Below are 22854 nucleotides of genomic sequence, written 5' to 3' on the forward strand. Positions count from 1 at the left end.
GTACCAGCCACTGCAAAAACATGCCAAATTGTAAAGACCATCGAGGCTTGCAAGAAACTGCATCAACTAATGAGCAAAATAACCAACTAACATCATAATGACAGGATCAGATTCACACATAACAATATTAACTTTAAATGTAAATGGGCTAAATGCTCCAATTAAAAGACACAGACTGGCAAACTGGATAAGGAGTCAGGACCCATCAGTGTGCTGTATTCAGGAAACCCATCTCACGTGCAGAGACACACATAGACTCAAAATAAAGGGATGGAGGAAGATATATCAAGCAAATGGAAAACAAAAAAAGGCAGGGGTTGCAATCCTAGTCTCTGATAAAATAGACTTTAAACCAACAAGGATCAAAAGAGACAAAGAAGGCCATTACATAATGGTAAAGGGATCAATTCAACAAGAAGAGCTAACTATCCTAAATATATATGCACCCAACACAGGAGCACCCAGATTCATAAAGCAAGTCCTGAGTGACCTACAAAGGGACTTAAACTAACACACAGATTCTTTCAATTTTCAGTTGTTTATTCTGTGCAATTACTGCCATTCAATCACCCAAGTAGGATGAATCACAGCGTTGTAACTGAGTTCATTATTCTGGGCCTCACCAAAAAGCCTGAACTCCAGGGAATTATCTTCCTCTTTTTTCTCATTATCTATCTTGTGGCTTTTCTCGGCAACATGCTCATCATCATTGCCGTAATCTATAACAACACCTTGCATATGCCCATGTGTATTTTCCTTCTGATGCTGGCTGTTGTGGACATCATCTGCACAACAAGCATCACACCTAAGATGCTGGGGACCACGCTAACATCAGAAAATACCATTTCATAGCAGACTGCATGTCCCAGCTCTTCTTCTTCACATGGTCTCTGGGAGCTGAGATGGTTCTCTTCACCACCATGGCCTATGACCGCTATGTGGCCATTTGTTTCCCTCTTCATTACAGTACTATCATGAACCACCATATGTGTGTAGCCTTGCTCAGCATGGTCATGGCTATTGCAGTCACCAATTCCTGGGTGCACACAGCTCTCATCATGAGGCTGACTTTCTGTGGGCCAAACACCATTGACCACTTCTTCTGTGAGATACCCCCATTGCTGGCTTTGCCCTGCAGCCCTGTAAGAATCAATGAGGTGACGGTGTATGTTGCTGATATCACCCTGGCCATAGGGGGACTTTATTCTTACCTGCATCTCCTATGGTTTTATCATTGTTGCTATTCTCCATATCCGCACAGTAGAAGGCAAGAGGAAGGCCTTCTCAACATGCTCATCCCATCTCATAGCGGTGACCCTTTACTATTCTGTAATCTACACCTATATCCGCCCTGCTTCCAGCTATACATTTGAAAGAGACAAGGTGGTAGCTGCAGTCTATACTCTTGTGACTCCCACATTAAACCCGGTGGTGTACAGCTTCCTAGGGAGATGCAGGCAGGAATTAGGTAGGTGTTTGCATTTCTGAAACACTCATAGTTTCAACATGGAACATCACCTCTGTACTCTAGAACCATCTTCTAGAGCATCTCAGATTTTACTGATTTTTCATAGTTACCTCCATTCCAAATTTTCCCTTCCCTCTTATTCCTGCCTTCTTCCTAGTAGTCTCATTGTCTCCAAAATTCTGTACTCTTTATGTGAAGAATATTCATAAAGCAATATGCACAATACCCTAACATAAATATATAATATACATTCCAGCATTTTCCAAAAATATGTACGTAACTTCGAATACTTATATATGCATATACACAAATATTTACCTATACGTGCATGTGCACATCATACATGCAAATATCACAAAACATTTTATGTATTTTGTGCCATTTATTTGTTGGTATGTGAATGTGAGCTGGAGAGTAGTGTGTGTGATAAATTTTCGCTTGCTTAATAGGCTGGGTTCATTCACTTAGAGCATTGTGATAATGAGGCATCTACTCTGGGGTTGAACCTCATTATGTTATTTAGATTTCATTGGAGAAAAATCGTGCTCTACTGAATAAAATTATTGGGCAAATTCTAAAGTCTCCATGTGTTCAGGAAAAAGTGACACAATATTACTTCAGTCCTTTTAAACCAGTGAGTAGACTTATGCCTCATGCAACATTAGTCTGACATTAGGCAGTCAATAGTGTGTATGGCAGTTCAGTGGGGCCATCAATGAAGTATGCACCTTCAGTCATCTTGTTCTGCCCTTCGACATTGTTTTCCCTAGGATCATGAATGGCTTTTGTATTACTAGGCATCTTATCCATAACCCAAGTAGAATGAAGGCTAAAGACAGAGATTTCATGGGGCAAATGGAGCATTGTCTATTATTTTTATAAGGTTAACCCAGTAAGTATAAGCTACATCTCATTGGCTATAGCTATATTATTATACCATTTCAAGTTGTAAGCACCAATTGGAAGAGTATATTCTAAAATTAGGCACTTGGCACCCCTGTAAAAATTTGGATGTAACATAGATTGGATGAGAAATGGGTGTCTATACTATGGCAGTTACTATGAGTATCTACTAGCAAATGTATCATAAATGCAGATTTGAAGTCACAAACTAAATCGTGAAATAAAATTAGGTTGAGCACGTGAGAATGCCAAAACTGAGGATACATAATAAAAATATACAACATATCTTATAACAAGTTGGAAGAAATACATCATTTGCTGTGATTAGTAAAGCGTATTTTTACAAGATGTTTCCACAATTATGAAAACATATTGGAATTTTGTCTTACAAATACATCTGGAGCAGTTGTGTCCATCATCAGATAAATTGATAAAGAAAATGATAAAACATTTCATGTTTTACATATATAACATTTTGTTTTATATGTTACATATATTAGTAATATGTTATATAACATGCATAAATAACACTTATGTTATATATAACATATTTTATATAACTTTACTATATATGTATATGTAATGTTATGTTATATATATCATAAACTTACATATATAACCTTAGATATATGTATATATGCAGTGTTTCATCATATGTTATATATAACATAAACTGTAATATAAGCAAATATTAAATATCCCTTTCTGCATTATAGTTTTTTTTACTTAACAATATAATCTAGAGATAGCTTCATAATGGTCTTACATACAAATGTGCACTCACACACATATATACCTATATGTACAGATATACATACATCCACATGTGCATACACGTATTACACATTCCACAATATTTGTAATTTTTTAAACCTTTGGAATTTATTGAGACTCATTTTTAGGGTGAAATAAATTATCCATTTTTAAGTTGTTTTATATGTGCTGGTAAATAATCTCCACTCTTTTTTTGGGACAGTAGAGTATACAGTATTAGTTTAAAGCATGCATTTTCAAGTTTATCAAGGTATTTACATATTTAATATTTCTGAAAATAGAATACTATTGGTTTATTTTTTAGGCTATTTTGTTAGGTTCATATAATTTGTTGATATTGTGTTCTCATTTTATTTATTCTTCTTCATGACATCTTTTTGAGATCAACTTGCATTCTTTTTTTGTAATTCAAAAATAATTGACATAAAATTTATGTATTATTGTTTACAGCCTAACATTTTGAAGTATAGATGCATTGTGGAGTGACTAAACTTAGTTAATTAACATATGATACGCATTACCTCACATAATTATCATTTTCATGGTGGAAACACCGTATACCCACTCTCTTAGTATTTTTAAGAGTACAGTATATATGGTTTTCTACAGAGATAGGAAAGCCATAATGTCATAAAGGAAAAAACAAATTTTGTACAAAGAGAAATAATTACAATATACTATATTTCTCTCATGAGTTCCTTAAATTATATTTTACGGTTGAAAGAAAAATTATAACAACATTAGCTGGTATAAAAACACTATACATTGTGATGTAATAAAAATGCTATACATAAGTTAGAATCCTTAAAAATCTTAAAGAAAACATCAGAAAATCCATAAATGAAGAGCAGATAAATAAAAAACAGAAGAAACAAACAGAAAACAAATTAAAAAGTTGACAAATTGTAGCATATTAATGATTACCTTAAAAGTAAATGATGCAATAATATATGCAAATTGAAAGACAGAGATTGGACACTGGATAAAAATACATAATCGAACTATAAACTGTCTATGAGAAACTCACATAAAGTTACAAAACAAGTAGGTTGAAAGTAAAACTACAGAAGAAGTCATAGCACGTTATGTCAACAAAATGGAGAAGTATCAATAACAACAAACATAGAAGGGTGATCAATGAACAGGCTTTACTTCCCAACAGTTTCACCACATAGCCATAAATGGGTATTTTATTCCATTTAAACAGGTTACAAATAATAGAATGAAAATACTGTCATTTAAATCTTAAATATTTGATAACAATATCAGAAAATTTTCCAACATAGATATATCTTTATTATATAATAGTTTATGCTGACCACTTTAGCTTATTCCCCCAGCCTTAAGGTATAGTTTACACACACACACACACACACACACACGTATACATATATTTATAGTATGCAATGTGATGCTTTTATATAGGTATAAACTGTGAAATTATCAAACAAAATGAATTTACATATCCATCACCTCACATAATTATCTTTTATTGTGATTACATTTAAGATCTACTCTCTTAGCAATTTCCAAGTGTAAATGAGCAATTAAAAGAAAAAAAGAAAACATCTACAGCTAGATTAAATACAGGTTGAAAGCCAGATATAAACCATATAGATACACACAATATAGATATTGGTAGACATAAATATGGCTATGGGTATAAGCATGAGTGTGAATATAGTTAAGGTGCTATAGATCCAAGTTTACTCAAGATAGGACCATTTTATTTATTTATTGAGACAGAGTCTCACTCTGTCACCCAGGCTTGAGTGCAGTGGCACGATCTCAGCTCACTGCAACCCCAGCCTCCGGGGTTCAAGTGATTCTCCTGCCTCAGCCTCCCAAGTAGCTGGGACTACATGCACCTACCACCACATCTGGCTACTTTTTTGTATTTTTAGTTGAGGCAGGGTTTCACTATGTTAGCCAGGCTGGTCTCAAACTCCTGTCCTCAGGTAATCCACCTGCCTCCGCCTCCCAAACTGCTGAGATTACAGGTGTGAGGCACCACGCCCAGCCTAAGACAGGCCTATTTTAAACATCTTATACCAGTGTAATTACTACTAACAGTTCTTGGTTTATTTTGAAAAAGTCTACAGAGAATAACACACACTAGGACCTGTTGGGTGGGGGGTGGCGTAGGGAGGGAGAGTATCAGGAAAAAAAGCTAAGGCATGCTGGGCTTAATACCTAGGTGATGGGTTGACAGGTGCAGCAAACCACTATGGCACATGTTTACCTACATAACAAACCTGCACATCCTGCACATGTACCCTGGAACTTAAAAAAAAAAAAAAAGTCTACCTTGGCTGATAAATTTTAAGTTCCCAGTGGACACAGATAGAAATATACATATACATATAAATAGATATAACTGAAGTTATATGTATATGTATTTTCTATAAATTTATATGCATATGTAGGTATGTATTCCATATATCAATAGAAAATTACTTTTTCTATGAATTAAAAGTGGAGCATTGAGTCATTCTATTATATTTTAAATTACAGTTTCTGTAAACATGTTCAATGACATAAAACCTTTCTGAGGCTCCTTTTACCTCTGTGTTTCTCGGGTTGTCAGTGATGAAGTTAAACATCAGGGTAATAACTCTGTATAGCATAGAGACGAGCCTGTCTGTGGCTAGATCTGGGCTTGTCTTCGACATGTGAGTGTTGACTGGAGAAGGAGTAAATGTAGGTAAATGTCAATATGCCATACAACAAACAGACCATAAGGAGGTGGGAAGTGCATGTAGAGAAGCACTTTGCACTCCACTCTACAAACTGGATCTTTAGGATAGTGGAGATGATGTATGCGTAAAAGTTAAAGGCAGCCAGAAAAGCACTGATCCCCAAGATAACTGATTCCACTAAAACAAGCATTTTTGCCAGGTACATGCACTGGCACAACAGGGTCCCCATTGGTGAGATATCACAATAATACTGGTTAACTCGATCAGGCTTGCAGAAAGACAGGCAGAGGGTAGACACCACATGGAGGAGGAGGAAATTTAGAAACCCAGCTTCTCAGGTCCCATAAACCAGCTGGACAAAGCCAATTTGTTCATGATCAGGATGTAACAAAGGGAGAAACATGTGACCACACACCAGTCATAAGCCATAACAGTGAGAAAGCTTTCTTCCCAGCCCAGGCCACTAGGAAATACGGCTGCAAAGCTCACCTAACAAAAGAAATGCTGTGATCCTCAGTCTAGAGAATCTTAGGCATCTTGGGTATAGTAGCTGATGAATAGAATATGTCTAAGATGGACAAATTTGTCAAAAAATACTACTTGGGTAGTGTGCAACTTAATCAAAGTCCCAATGGCCAAGAGAATGTCTCCACTTCACACCAAGAACACCTGACAGATAAGGCAAGGGCCATAAAAAGAAGGTAGTGCTCATTGGAGAAGTAAGAGAGCCCTATAAGGATAAACTGAGTCACTGTGAACAAATTGTGAACATCCATCTCCTCTCTTCACAAGGGTTTTTCTATGGAAGTTGGGGGAGGGGAACGAAACAAACAAACATACATTAGTATAAAAAAACAAGAGGCCCAGTGATAAGTTGTTCTTGGAAAACAGCTGATGTGAGGCTGATGAATTATGTTAGCCCTATTTTAATTAGATGTTTCAATTATTATGAGTATTGCTGGAAACCTTCATCATATTTCTTCAAATATTTATCCTCAGTTACTTATCAAGGGGAAACCCTCTATATAAATAAAGAGACGTTCAAAAATTTACCTTCTCAGTACAACTGTCTTTCATTGTTGACTCTTCAGCAGTATTTGGGATTTCATAATTCGGTGAAAGCCTATGGTGCATTTCTCAAACCTACTTGGGTACTTACTTTATTCTGCCTGCATTATCTCAACGTTTATAATTTTGTGCACTATTCCAATACTAAATAACTTGAAGGTAAAAGCTGTGTGTATTATTCCTTGATACAGAAATTTTAGTAAATATTAGGAATTAAAAGACACATAGGAAAAGGTAGATAAAATAATGAAGTGAAGAATGAATGGTGTGTTATATGCTCTGATGAATTTTCCTTATTGGAAAGAAATAAATATTGGAATGCTTTTATAACTTCAACCTAAAATCATTAAAATATTTCCATAGCATATATTTTAATTAAATTTGTACTGTAAAATATAGCTAAACCTAGTTGACATTTTCTAAATGTCATTCAAATAAGAAACAAATATATTTACATATATATACAACTCCTTCTCCCTTAATATTTACATATTTGATCTTGTGTATAAGAAGTTTTACTGCAAATACAAATATGTATTTTTGCAAATTACACATGCTAAAACATATTGGCCTTACTCTTGTTGAATTTGAAAACTACATTTGTATGTACCTTAATAACACACGTAATCACAGTGTCTACAAAAATACTTCAATTGAATTTCTTCAATCAATACTTCAATAGATTTTTTATGTCGTTATAAAAATGAATTTCTTTTATTTTCATATCTCCTATATATGATACTAAGTTCAAAGATAAAATGTGGCTAAAAATGCAAAAGTCACTTTTAATGGTCCAGCCCCCGTGTTTATTTTGCTTGATTGAAACTATTAATATTCTTTTTGCTAAGTAAAATGTAAAATATAAAAAGTAAAAAATATGCATAGTGATTTATATACACAAATGGAATAAAATAATTTTCTACCACGTTTTCCCCTGGCAATATTTACATAAAAATAACCAGGAGAACTTGGGACATGTTATTAGTCTTTCCTTAAGCAACACCAGATCTGTCCCAGATCAATACTTGTAATAAGCAAAAACTCTTATCACCAAGCTCTTCAAATCATGAAATTTAGGAAAGAAAATTACTATAATAACCACACTGGGATATCTTTATTCAGTCAACAAAAGATTAATGAGTGAATGAAAAAGATTAATACAAAAACAACCATGTCATTTTTTGAGTTCTCAAATGTTCAAGATTATACACTGCTATTCAATTTTAGTCATCTACATATTAATATGGTAATATCTTAAGAATATAATAATATATTTGGGAAATTAAATAAGGTATTTTTATTATAAGAAAATACGAATTACAATTACAAATAATAATAGAATATTTTTCTCAAGATGATAAATACTTAATTCCATATGTTCTATATTAAATACTCATTTTCCTTTATGCTTTTAATTACAAACTAGGAGATCTATGAAATGACCAACAAAGATCTCAGAAGTATCCTCTTAAGTTCAAGAAATTACAAACAAATGCATATAAAAAATTAAATGAAATATGGAAAACAATTCATGAACAAATTAAAAGTTTGACAAAGCGGTAGAAACCACAAATAAGAACCAAACAGAAATCCTCAAAATAAAGAATTTATTATTTTATAATTTAATTGAATAATTAAATACAGTGCTTCAACAACTAATTTGATCAAGCAGAAAAACCAGTTAGCTGGAAAATATGACATATGACATTATCAATTCAGAGAAGTAAAAAGAAAAGAATAAACAAAAATGGAAAAGCCTATGGGAATTACAGGATACCATCAAGCAAACTAACACCTGTCTAATAGAAGTTTCTAAAGGAAAAGAGGGAGGAAAATGTCTAGAAAACATATTTAGGAAATAACGGCTGGAAATTTTTTCATCTGGGGGAAGACAACAAATAGGTACTGGAAGCTCAGAGGCTGCCAATGGAACAACAAAAGAGGAGTTTATAAAGCACAACATAATCAGATTATCAAAAATGAAAAACGAAAAATAAAGAAATAAGAGATAAAAAACATATCACATTCAAGGGAGCTCCAACACAGCATGCAGAAAATTTCTCAGCAGAAATTCTTCAGGGCAGGAGATAGCAGGATGATCATTCAAAGTGCTAAAGAAAGAAAAAATCTGCCAACCAAGAATAACATATCCAGCAAACCTATCCTTCAGAAATAAAGGAGAAAGACTTTCCAAAGCAAAAAATAAAAAAATGTTAAAAAGGCTGAACAAGTTTATCACCACCAGACCTGGCTTATAAGATATGCTAAAGGGAGTTCTTCAAGCTGAAAGAAAAAATCACTAATGAGTAACACGAAAACATCTGAAAATAGTCAAATTCAGTATACTCTAAAAAAGAAATGATAGTGTGAAAATTACTCATATCTTTACTATGAAGGTTAAATAAAAAGCTATTAAAAATAACAACTAAAATAATTTGTTAAAAGGTATGTAATAAGGTCAAAAATTCAAAATGTGGAAAGGAAGAAAGGAGTTAAAGTATAGAAGGTTTTTTTAGTGATCAAAGTTGTTACTAGGATAAATAATCTAGCTACAAGATATTTTCTGTAAGCTTCATGGTGACCACAAGGCAAAATCTTAAAATAGACACACTAAAATAAAAAGCAAGGAATAAAAATATGCTACTAGAGAAAACGCACGAACACAAAGGAAAACAAAAAGTAAGACCGTATCTATTAAGAATAATCTTTTTTTTTTTTTTTGAGACAGAGTCTCACTCTGTCGCCCAGGCTGGAGTGCAGTGGTGCGATCTCGGCTCACTGCAAGCTCCACCTCCCGGGTTCACACCATTCTCCTGCCTCAGCCTCTCAAGCAGCTAGGACTACAGGCGCCCGCCACCATGCCCGGCTAATTTTTTTGTGTTTTTCTTAGTAGAGACGGGGTTTCACCATGTTAAGCAGGATGGTCTCGATTTCCTGACCTCGTGGTCCGCCGGCCTCAGCCTCTGAAAGTGCTAGGATTACAGGCATGAGCCAAAGCGCCGGGACTAAGTGGGTTTTTAAAACAAGACCCAACAAAACGCTGACCATAGGTTACTCACTTCACCTATAAGGAAAGGGATTAAAGTAAAAGAACAAAAACAAAATATTTTGTGAAAATGGAACCCAAAAGACAGTAGGAGTAGCTATGTGAGAAAAACATAGGCTTGATGTAAAAAACTATAGAAAGAGACAAAGAAGGTCTTTATATAATGATTAAGGGGTGAATTCACCAAGAGGTTATAATAATTGTAAAAATATACACACTCAACATTGGAGCATCTAAATACAAAGCAAATATTAATAAATCTAAGGCGAAAAATGATTGCAAAACAATAATAGGGGTTTGAATACCCCACTTTCATCAATTAATAGATCATCTGGATAAAAAAGCAACAAAGGATCTAAAGTCCATTCTAGACCAAATGACTTAACAGACATTAAAAGAAGATTTCATCCAAAAGCTGCAAAATATACTTTCTTCTCAACAGCAAATGAAACATACTTCAGGACAAACTGTACATTAGGCCCCAGAAATAATCTACGCAAATTTAAGAAGACTGAAATTCTATCGAATATCTTTTGGGACCACAATGGTATAAAACTAGAAGTCAATTCCAGATGAAAATTTGCAGAATTTACAGAGACATGAGAATTAAACAAACAACATGCTCTTGAATAGCCAAAGGGCCAGGGAAGAAATTAACTAAAAGTTTAAAAATTTTTGAAACAAACAAAAATTATACCAAAACCTATGGGACACAGCAAAAACAGCTCTAGGAGAGAAGTTTACAGCAATAAATGCCTCCATCAGAAAAGAAGAAAGAGCTAAAATAAACAGCCTAATAAACAGCCTAACACTACACCTCAAGGAACCAGAAAAAACATTAGGAGAAGGAAGGAAGTAATAATAAAAAAAAAAAGAGCACAAGTAAATGTAATAGAGAAAAAAATATATAAAAGGTCAATGAAACAAAGAGTTGGGTTTTTTTAAAGATTAACACACAAATCTTTAAGTAGACAAACTAAGAAAAAAAGACAATATTCAAATAGATGAAATAAAACATGAAAAAGGAGACATCACAACTGATACCACAGAAACACAAAGGATCATTAAGAGACTATCATAAGCAATTATATGACAACAAACTGAATATCCTAGAAAAAATGGATAAATTCTTAGACACATAAAACCTACAAAAATTGCATTAAAAAATAGAAAATCTTAATAGACCAATAATAAGTGAAGAAATTGAATCAGTAATAAGTCCCCTATCGAAAAATAAAAAGAGCCCAGGACCTGATGGATGTATAATTTTTTCGTATTATAATTTTTCATATTATAAAAAAAGTTAAAAAAGAACTTACACCAGTTCTTCTTAAACAATTCCAAAATATTGAAGAAGAAAGAACACTTTCAAATGGATTCTATAAACAGAGGCCTCAGAAATAACACCACACATCTACAACCATCTGATCTTTGACAAACCTGACAAAAACAAGCAACAGGGAAAGGATTCTTTAATAAATAGTGTTGGGAAAACTGGCTAGTCATAAGTAGAAAACTGAAACTGGACCCCTTCCTTACACCTTATACAAAAAAATAACTCAAAATGGATTAAAGACTTCAACTTAAGACCTAAAACCATAAAAACCCTAGACGAAAACCTAGGCAATATCATTTGGGACATAGGCATGGGCAAAGACTTCATGACTAAAACACCAAAAGCAATTGCAACAAAAGCCAAAATTGACAAATGGGATCTAATTAAACTGAAGAGCTTCTGCACAGCAAAAGAAACTATCATCAGACTGAACAGGCAACCTACATAATGGGGAAAATTTTTGCAATCTATCCATCTGACAAAGGGCTAATATCCAGAATCTATAAGGAACTTAAACAAATGTACAAGCAAAAGGCAAACAACCTCATAAAAAAGTGGTCAAAGGATATGAACAGATACTTCTCAAAAGAAGACATTTATGCGGCCAACAAACATGAAAGAAAGCTCATCATCACTGGTCATTAGAGAAATGCAAATCAAAACCACAATGAGATACCACCTCACGCCAGTTTAGAATAGCGATCATTAAAAAGTCAGTAAAGAATAGATGCTGGGCCGGGCGCGGTGGCTCACGCTTGTAATCCCAGCACTTTGGGAGGCCGAGGCGGGCGGATCACGAGGTCAGGAGATCGAGACCACAGTGAAACCCCGTCTCTACTAAAAATACAAAAAATTAGCCGGGCGTGGTGGCGGGCGCCTGTAGTCCCAGCTACTCGGAGAGGCTGAGGCAGGAGAATGGCGTGAACCCGGGAGGCGGAGCTTGCAGTGAGCCGAGATTGCGCCATTGCACTCCAGCCTGGGCGATAGAGCGAGACTCCGTCTCAAAAAAAAAAAAAAAAAAAAAAAAAAAGAATAGATGCTGGAGAGGATGTGGAGAAATAGGAATATTTTTACACTGTTTGTGGGAGTGAAAATTAGTTCAACCATTGTGGAAGACAGTGTGGTGATTCCTCTAAGATACAGAACTAGAAATACCATTTGACTCAGCAATCCCATTACTGGGTTTATACCCAAAGGACTATAAATCATTCTACTATAAAGACACATGCACACATATGTTTATTGTGGCACTACTCACAATGGCAAAGACTTGGAACCAACCCAAATGCTCAATGATAGACTGGATAAAGAAAATGTGGCACATATATACCATGGAATACCATGCAGCCATAAAAAAGAATGAGTTCATGTACTTTGCAGGGATATGGATGAAGCTGGAAATCATCATTTTCAGAAAACTAACACAGAACAGAAAACCAAACACTGCATGTTCTCACTCATAAGTGGGAGCTGAACAATAAGAACATATGGGCACAAGGAGGGGAACATCACACACCAGGGCCTGTCAGGGAGTGGGGAGCAAGGGGAGTGATAGGATTAGGAGAAATACCTAAGTAGATGACAGGTTGATGAGTGCAGCAAACCACTATAGCACATGTATACCTATGTAACAAACCTGCACATTCTGCACATGTACCCCAGAACTTAAAGTATAGTAATAAAAAAAAACCTGGCAAATCCAATTCAGCACAATGAAAAGATAATTTATCATGCTCAAATTGGGATTAATCCCATGGATACAAGAATTCAACATATGCAAATCAATACATGTGATATATCAGCAGAATCACGGACAAAAAAATCATGATCATTTCTATAGATGCAGAAAAGCATTTGGTAAAATTCAAAAATCCTACATGATCAAAACTCTCAACAAATTAGGTACAAAAGAAATGTACCTCAACACAATAAAGGCCATATATTAAAAACCCACAACTAACTTTCTGCTGAATGAGGACAAGTTGAAAGCTTTTCCCCTAAAATATAGAACAAGAAAAGAGTGTCCACTTTTGGCCCTCCTATTCAACATAGTACTGGAAGTTTTAGCCAGAACAGTTGGGCAAGAGAAATAATAAAAGGCATCCAAATTGGAAAGGAGGAGATTAAACTGTCCCTGCTCGAAGGTGCCATCTTATCATACCCAGAAAACTCTAAAGATTCTACCAATATTTAGAAAAGTTGCAGGATATAAAATCAACATACAAATCAGTAGCATTTCTGTGTACTAATTTTTCAGCTATAAAAATAAATCAAGAAAAGAATTTCATTCTCAATAGGTAAAAATATAAAATAAAATACAGTACTTAGGAATAAACTTAACTAAGGAGGTTAGTGATTTCTGTACTAAAAACTATAAATCATTGATTAGAAACTTGAAGAAAAACACAAATAAATGGAAAGATAGCCTGAGTTCATTTTGGAAGAATAAATAAAAATGTCTATACTCCCCAAAGCAATCTACAGATTTCATGCAATCCCTATCAAAATACCAATGATATTCTTCACATAAACAGAAAAATAATTCTATCATTCTTATGACACCATAAAAAAAAACACCAAATAGCCACAGCAATTTTGAGTAAAAAGAACAAACCTGAAGACATATCACAGGCTTCATAATACACTACTACAAGACTACAGTAAACAAAGCAGCATGATACTGGCATAGAAGTAGACATAGAGGCCAATGGAACATAATAGAGATGCCACAATTAAATCTATAAATGTACAGTTAAGTGATTTTCAACAAAGGTGCCAAGTTCATACAATGGGAAAAGGACAGCTTCTTCAAGGAATGGTGTTGGGAAATTGGATATTCACATTCAGAAGACTAAAATTAGACCCCTATCTCTCACCATATATAAAATGCAACTTAAAATAGATTACAGACTTAAATGTAAAATCTGAAACTATAAAACAATTGGAAAAAAATAGGAGAAAGCTTTATAACATTGGTCTGGGGAGGATGATTTGGATAAGACCTCAAAAACATAGATACCAAAAGCACAAATATGCATATAGGATTACATCAGATTAAAAAGTTTCTACACAGCAAATAAAACAATCCACAAAGTAAAGAGACAATCTACAGAATAGGAGAACATTTGCAAATTATTTAACTGATAAAATGTTAATATCCAAAACATAAAGCCCTCCAACAACTCAATAGTAACAAAAAAAACACCAAGAACCTCATTTAAAAATGGGCAAAATACCTAAATAAATAGTTCTCAAAAGAAGGCACATAAATGTCTAACAGGTATATATAAAAAAGATCAACAATACTGATCTTTTCATTCTGGGAAATGAAAAGCAAAACCACAATGAGATATCACCTCAATGCAGTTAGAATGGCTATAATTAGAAAGACTTAAGATAACAAGTGCTGGAGAGGATGTGGAGAAAAGTGAACCCACACACATTGTTGGTGGAAATGTAAATTTGTACAGCCACTTTAAAAAACAGTATGAAGGTTTCTCAAAAAATTAAAAATAGAACTCCCATATGATCCACCAATTCCACTACTGGGTAGATATTCAAAGAAAATGAAATTGGTATGCTGAAGAGCTATTGGCACTCCCATGTTTATTGGAACCATATTCACAATAGTCAAGATATGGAATCAACCTCAGTGTCCACCAGCAGATGAGTTGATAAAGAAAATGTGATATATATACACATATATAAAAAGAATAAAATTATTTCATTAGGAACTACATGAATGTGCTACAGAAGACATTATATTAAGTGAAATAAGCCAGGCACAAAACACAAATACTGAATGATCTCATTAATATGTGGAATTTCTAAAAATTGATCTCATAGAAGTTGAGAGTAGAAAAGTGGTTTCCAGAAGGAAAGGAGAGTAGGGGAAAGGAGAGAATAGGAAAAGGTTTGTCAAAGGATACTAAATTACAGTTAGGAGAAATAAATAAAAGATCTATTATACAGTAAAGTGACTATAATTAATGATGATTGGATTCTTAAAAAAATGCAGAGAGTAGATGTTAAGTGCTTTTCCCACTAAAATGGTAACTACATGAGCTAATGCAATTGTTAACTAGCTAGACATCATAATCCCACAATGGGTATATACTTCATAATCATAGCAGTCCAATGACTATATAAAGAGGTGATCGCTTCCATAATGAATCCTGTATTAGTCCATTCTTACATTGCTATAAAAAAAATACCTGGACAGTGTAATTTATAAGGAAAAGAAGTTTAATTGTCCTAAGGTTCTATGGGCTGTGCAGGAAGTGTGATTCTGGTATCTTCCAGGCTCCTGGGGAGGCCTCAGGAAGCTTCCAATCAGGGCAGAAATCAAAGGGAGAGCAAGGCATCTCACATGCTGGGAGCAGGGGCAAGAGAGAGAGAGCAGGGAGGGGCTCTACACTTTTCAACAGCCAGATCTCAAGAGAACGCACTCAGTATCACAAGAACAGCCCCAAGAGGATGATGGTAAACTACTCATGAGAAATCTACCCCCATAATCCAATCACCTCCCCCCAGGCACCACCTCCAACACAGGGGATTACAATTTGAAATGAAATTTAGGTGGGGACCCAGGTCCAAACAATATCAAATCCACAGATAGCTATCTAAAACAGCAATAAAATATTACTTTATGATAATAAATTTAAGACCTCACTTGTGGGGTCCAAAACAAGCAAAAAGATAATAAGGACACATCGCTATAGGTGTCACAGGAAAACTGAAGTTATAAATTGAGGTCAATTACACAGGAATCTCAGCTCCATCTATGGACACCTACCTAAGGCAAATAATGTTCTTCTCAAATCTATGTGTATTTAGGTATTAATACAAAGGTTTACTATGACAAAAAAACTCCTCTCTCTGCAGACCTGGAACAGGTAAAATATGACAAAGTAGGTGGAGGTGAATTATCAGTTTGCTGGCTCTTTCACTAGAGGCAGGCACATTCCCATAAATAAAGGTGAGTACACGGGCCATGTGAGAGACAGAAGACTAAAGCAGGACCCTTGGTTTGAAGCCAGAGTAGGTGGTGGGCTTCTGGCCTATGTAAAAGGGGCTTAATACAAAGGAGTCAAACTGCTGTCTGCAGTTAATTTATTTTATTATATTTTTAACTGAAAAATAATAATTGTATATATTGATGGAGCACAATGTGAGATTTTAATACATGTTTACATTGTGGAATGATTAAATCACAGTAATTAACAAATCTATCACCTCATACACTTCCATTTTGTGTTGGAAATGTTTAAAATCTATTTTCTTTAGCAATTTTTAAGTATATAATGCATAATTATTTATTATAGTCATCATTCAGTGCAATAGATCACTAAAGCTTATTTTTCCTGTCTCACTGAAATTTTATAATCTTTGATAAAAATCTCCCCTTTAGTATCCATCCCCTAAAACTTAAATATTTAAATTAGTATTACCATCTGTTATATATGATATAATAATAACAACAACAATATGTTAAACATGTATGGGAATGAAATAGTCTTTTAAATTGGCACAATGAAAAAAATGAGGTGAGAAGATTGTGGGAGGCCCAAGATATATTTCAATCCAAAAGATATGTTTAAGCAGTCAGGAAGGTGGGACACTGAGTAGAAAATGATAAAAAGTAACTGAGGTTAGGAGCATACACATTGAAGTAGCAGGAAAGAAATATAATGTAAGCTAGCAGGAAAGAGAGATAATGTAACGCATAAATAAAATTCTGAGTGCCCCAAGTGACTGAATGGACCCTCCTCTTAACCAAGGGGATCCCAAGAAACCTGAAAAAATAGCTCCGGCCATGATGGAAAAGGTGGGTCACACACACCCTCATCCCCGTGGAGCTTAGGCACAAGGGACCGGCATTAACATTAAAATAGAGATCATAAGCCTGACAAAACAGATTCTTTGTAGCAGTGAGATACCCACCTCCAACCTGACTCTGTTATCGGATCACATGGTAGAGAGGAGGCCTTGAAGGAAATCAAAGTATTTTGTCCCAAAATGTATTCTCTTTGACATATTTTGAAATGTCCCTGCAAAGCCCTCTCTTGTAAGAGGAATTTGTATTCTGTAGAGAATCTCCTTCCCTTACCAGGTCTTTTCCAGATTTTTTTAAGATCTGATAAGATACATTTACCATCCATTCTCTCTGAAGCCTGTTACTTAGAGGCTTCACAGACATAACAAGAACCTTGGCTTCCACAACCCCCCTCATCTTAACTCGAGCATTTCTTTATGCTGACTTCAACTCTTCTCAGGCAAAACTTAACTTTTTCAACCCATTGCCAATCAGGAAATCTTTGAATTCACCCAGGACCTGAAAAGCCCTCTCCCACACCCTAACTTCTAGATGTCTCACCTTTCAGGGCTGAACCAGTGTACACTTTACATGTATTGATTTATGTCTGCCTGTAACTTCTGTCGCCCTTAAGTGGATAGAAGCGAGCTGTAACCCAGCTACCTTGGGAACCTGTCTCCCTAAAGTGTACAGAAGTGAGCTGTAACCCAGCTACCTGGGCACCTGTCTCCCTAAAATGTGTAAAAGCGAGCTGTAACCCAGCTACCTGGGCACATGTTCTCAGGACCTTCTGAGGCTGTGTCATGGACCATGGTCATTCACATTTGGCTCAAAATAAACCTCTTCAAATATTTTACAGTTTAGCTTTCTGCATCAACAAAATCAATGGAGTTTGTGTTACTCTAGAAGTTTTCTTGTTTAATCAATACTTTTCTCTACACGAGGGCAGAAATTAAAACACTTTAACTGATAAAAAGAATTTGATAGATTAAAATAACTCAAGTCAATTCAATCTATCCTAGGATTTTTATGTTTTTCACTGACTTGACTGAACCTTTTAACAAATTGAAAACTTTTTTGTGAAGAATCTAGCCCAAGTTCTTGAGCTTTATAAATATATAAACGTATGAGCTAACTTTAAATAACCAAATAGCTACTTTTGAAGAGAGCTGAATATCATGTCTTTCCACACTTTAATTTATTATTACTGGTATTTTTAGTGCAGTGACAATTTTATTATAAATGCTGTGACACAGTCACAATACTAAAAGAAAGATTCCAGTTATGAATCTGGATTGTTTTCCAAATACTGAAATTGGTAGTCATATGAGGGAACTAGGACTATCCTCGGAATGATCAGTTTATTCCAGTGAATAATAATCATATGCGGATAAACGTCATGGAACATAAGCATAGTTGTTAAATGAGCCCAAAGCTATCAAGGGGGACTCATTTTGCTGTTCTACCTCAAATTAATGGAACACACTATTGTCTTCCTATTCACAAATACAGACACAGTGTGTTTAATAAGCAGATAGTCCAGCACTTTGTATGAGAATTGCATCTGGTCCCAGGTGAAACCTTAAACTTTTTGTCAAAATTTGTCTGATTTCACTGTTGCCAAGATGCCTTTGAATGAACTTGGGGCTTCATTACTGTCCAGAATGCCAGGGAGAGCTAAGTTAGAAACCCAAAGGATATTATAACAAGTTCTTCTCCTCCTGGGATCCCAACTGCAGGTGCCAGTGCTTGTAGTTTCCTCTATTTAATTAAAACTTTTTAACTGGCATATTGTAGCACTCTAACAAGTCCCCTGGCACACCCAGAGCAGAGGTTTAACTGGCAAGGATCCAAGCTCCAGGAAGTTGCCAAGTAAAGAAAACAAAGCTGCTTTCAAATCCCTCTTCCCTGGTCTTTTGCATTCTGTGAGAGACTATTTAAACCATTGCTCAGTCCCTGTGCCTTTCACATACCCCTATTATAATTTTTAAGAACTCTCATTGGGAGGCCAGGTGATTGTCAAATGAGAGAAACTAGACTACCTCAAGAGAATCTCTCTGGGAACTGTATCTATCAGAATAAAGCAATCACATTTTGAATTAAAGTTGTTGGGTAATAACCGATGCTTTTTCTTTGTTCCCACACCACAAAGTTGTCTTGTTGTTGCTGTTTTTCATATATCATCAGAATATTGGAGGGTGGAAGGAGAGGTCAGAGTATTTAACTCTACTTCTTCCTGCCAGCCTATGGTCTGGCAATTGCCCTCTTCCTTTGCCTAAGTTCACAGCTACCATTGTCAGTCAATAAAACCACTCTTTCTTCTTACCCATTCAGATTTCACCTTGTTAATTCTATTATGTGACATTATTGCTTGTTGGATTTCTTAACCTTAATAACCATGTGTAAATAGTTCTTTCATTAAAATCTCTTCTCAACTCCTTTGAGCAGGCCATCTGTTTTCTACCAGCTCCCAATTAATTTTCCAATAGAGACCCTAAGAACCTCACAAAACAACACATCAAAATGGGTTCTTGAATTGGTTTGCTCACCTTTATAACTTTATAATAGCTTTAGACTGATAAGCTTAGATTAATTTGGAAGGATACAGAGTTACATTACCAATTGAATATGTGACCATCCAAGTTCTCTTGTGCACAGGAAAGACATGGATTGGGAGGAGTGTGATCCTGAGAAATGGGTTGCAGACAGTTGTATAAACAAAGACAAGAGTGGCAACTTTGAAACTGAAAACCGTGAACATTACTTTTGGGTGTAAGAATTTCATACCCCCTACCCTGATTTGAGACAATCAGCAACTCTATACATAAGTCTTTTCGTTGGCTTCAACTGGGTAAGTTATTCGCATGTTTGCCAACATCTTTCACTTCCTCTAAAGCATAGGAGATTGAGATCCAGCTTCGCAGAGAAGGAGAAGTAGAGAACATGCACTGGGGAATATGGCTCATGTCCTAAGAGAGCTGTAGGTCTTGACATTTTTCTTGGCAGAAGTCTGAGGAACAACTATGGATGTACATTCTATAGCTTTTAGACAAAAGAAGATGTAATAGAAGACTAGATATGGTAATATTCATTACCATGAGTACACTCCTGAAGGATTTATAATTTAATACGTTGGTTTAAGTGTCTGGAAAGAGCATTCATTGTCTTCTATGTTGACTGATTGAAATCCGGAGTTAAAGGAGGCCTATAGTAAATGAGTAGGAGATGCCAGAACTTCTGTGTCAAAGTGTAGCAAGATGAACACTAAGGCTTAGTGAGATGGGTATTTATTATGGCCACTCTACCCAACTAGTTGTTGTCTGTACTTATGGGAGGGCCCAAAGGCCACTGTTGTTGTTGCCATTATTTTAAATCATATTAATTTTTTTTTATTTTTAAGCAGAGCACCAGGATCCTAGAAAAGCTTGTGGCTGTCCTCAGTAGTCCACAAATAACAGTGAGGAATTACACATTGATTCCATTGGCCTCTCTGATATCAAAGAGTTTTAGATATGTTGAAGGGGCATAAAAATCAGAGATAAGGTAGACATATCTCTGGCAGATGGTGAGCTCAGTTTCTGTGTATTCCAAACTTTCATCAAGTTCTGAGAAGCATGCCTGCTCCACCTGACCCAATCATGACAAACTAAATACATCCCTGCATTCTGGGATAGCTCACTGAACAGAGGCTCTAACACCAGCTGCCATGCACCTTGACATTGCTCCCCTCCAGCCAAAGCTTATAAACGACAACAAGTGACACAGAGAAACCAGGGCTCTTTTGTGTCTTTATGCAAGTAAATACAGCATATACTCCTGGTAAAGTTAAAATGATACCTTCTCCTTTTAAGCCTTTTGACTGAAGATTTACAAAAACATGACAACTTTTGGAAATCAGATCTCTAATCCAGATAACTGAAAGAAAAAGAAAGGAAAATGGATAAAAAATAATATTGTCCCTAATACTGTCAATTCAAAACTTTACCTCAAAATTCTTTTCACTCAAGAAGTAATGCTTATTAACTGTTCTTACTGGGAAGAAACTTGCTCAGGAGAAGCAAATATTCCAGAGAACAGAAATTTAATCCAAATTTTTTTTTTTTTTTTTTTTTTGAGACAGAGTCTCGCTCTGTCGCCCAGGCTGCAGTGCAGTGGCACGATCTCGGCTCATTGCAAGCTCCGCCTCTTGGATTCATGCCATTCTCCTGCCTCAGCCTCCTGAGTAGCTGGGACTACAGGCGCCCGCCACCACGCCCGGCTAATTTTTTTGTATTTTTAGTAGAGACGGGGTTTCACCATGTCAGCCAGGATGGTCTCAATCTCCTGACCTCGTGATCCACCCATCTCGGCCTCCCAAAGTGCTGGGATTACAGGCGTGAGTCACCGCTACCGGCCAGTCCAAAAATATTTTTTAATTGAAAGATCAAAGATTTTTTTCTTAAATAATTACAAATAGATAAAAATACACATTTTTAACATAATTTAAATTTTAATGATGAATCAGGATAATTAACATAAACCATTCTTTCCATTTCTAAAGTATATCACTCATAACAGAGCTTTCTCTGAGAACTCTACAGATATTAGAGAACAAAAAAAGTGGTGGAATAATTTAGTTTTTAGGACATTTAACATATTAATATGTATAGCAACTTTCTTAGAAAGGATTATACTAAATAGTATTTCCCACATTTTAGCAGCATTTTTTCATTTATTTTCAAAGATCATCCTGTAGGAAGGCATTACTAGATGTATACTTTGGAATACACTGCCACAGAGGTGGCTATTTAAAAAGGGGAGTAATGTAGAAGAAAGGGACAAATGAGGCTTCCCATCTCTGAGCTGCTTTGGTCTATAACTTCCCTGAAATGACTTTCCAGAAAAAGACCTTGATGTCTGCTTTCCTTTGGAGATTTTTCTGTTTCACATAAAGGCAGGGTACCACATATGTTACCGTGATCCATGGGAGCAGTGCAATCGAGTGCCTTTTTTGAAAACTATTATCAATAAGCCAGATCAACCTTCTCCCCATCAGTGTCCATTCCTGTGTGTTCCTATGGACTGACCTCTTACAGGTCAACAGTCTGCAGAACATGACTCAAAATCTCACCTGAAGGACCACCTTTCTAACCTACACTTCCTTGACAGGGTATAAAGGACATCCTTCACCATTCCAAAAATTCTACATTTCCAACTACCACCCAACTCACACTAATCCCCTCCAAGGTTGGCTTCCCTTCCAATACTTATCTCTCATCTCTATTCTGTACCTCATTTAATAGTATCACCATCTACCTAGGCACTTCAACTGGAAAGCATGGGGAAAATGTCTGTCTCTCTCTCTCTCTCAGCCACATGTGCCATTAACCTCTAGGCCCCAGCATGTCCATCCTCCAATCTCCCTCAAATCTAACTTGCTCTTCTCCATTTCCAATCATACTAACTCTCAACATCTCCTGGCTTTATAATAATCTCCCATCTGGCCTCCTTGCTTTCTCTACATCATCTTCATTCTAGCTTCACTTCTGAATCACACATCTAAGCACACTGCTACAGTTCTCACTTTTTTTTTTTTTTTTTTTTGAGACAGAATCTTGCTCTATCACCAGGCTGGAGTGCAGTGGTGCAATCTCGGCTCACTGCAACCTCCATTTCCTGGGTTCAAGCAATTCTCCTGCCTCAGCCTCCCAAGCAGCTGGGACTACAGGTGTCTGCTACCATGCCCAGCTAATTTTTGTATTTTTA

At 35.7% G+C, this 22854-nt stretch overlaps 1 protein-coding gene across 1 annotated transcript; it reads left to right on the forward strand.

Annotated features, from left to right (window-relative positions):
- Positions 1-579: 579 nt before the first annotated feature.
- LOC100601400 (olfactory receptor 13G1) lies at positions 580-1499 on the forward strand. Its single transcript, XM_030812878.1, is given in 4 exon segments — positions 580-847; positions 850-1193; positions 1195-1441; positions 1444-1499. Coding segments are annotated over 4 exon segments (915 nt in total).
- The last annotated feature ends 21355 nt before the right edge of the window (positions 1500-22854 follow it).

Source organism: Nomascus leucogenys, chromosome 5 (assembly GCF_006542625.1).
Source record: "Nomascus leucogenys isolate Asia chromosome 5, Asia_NLE_v1, whole genome shotgun sequence".
Lineage (NCBI taxonomy): Eukaryota > Metazoa > Chordata > Mammalia > Primates > Hylobatidae > Nomascus > Nomascus leucogenys.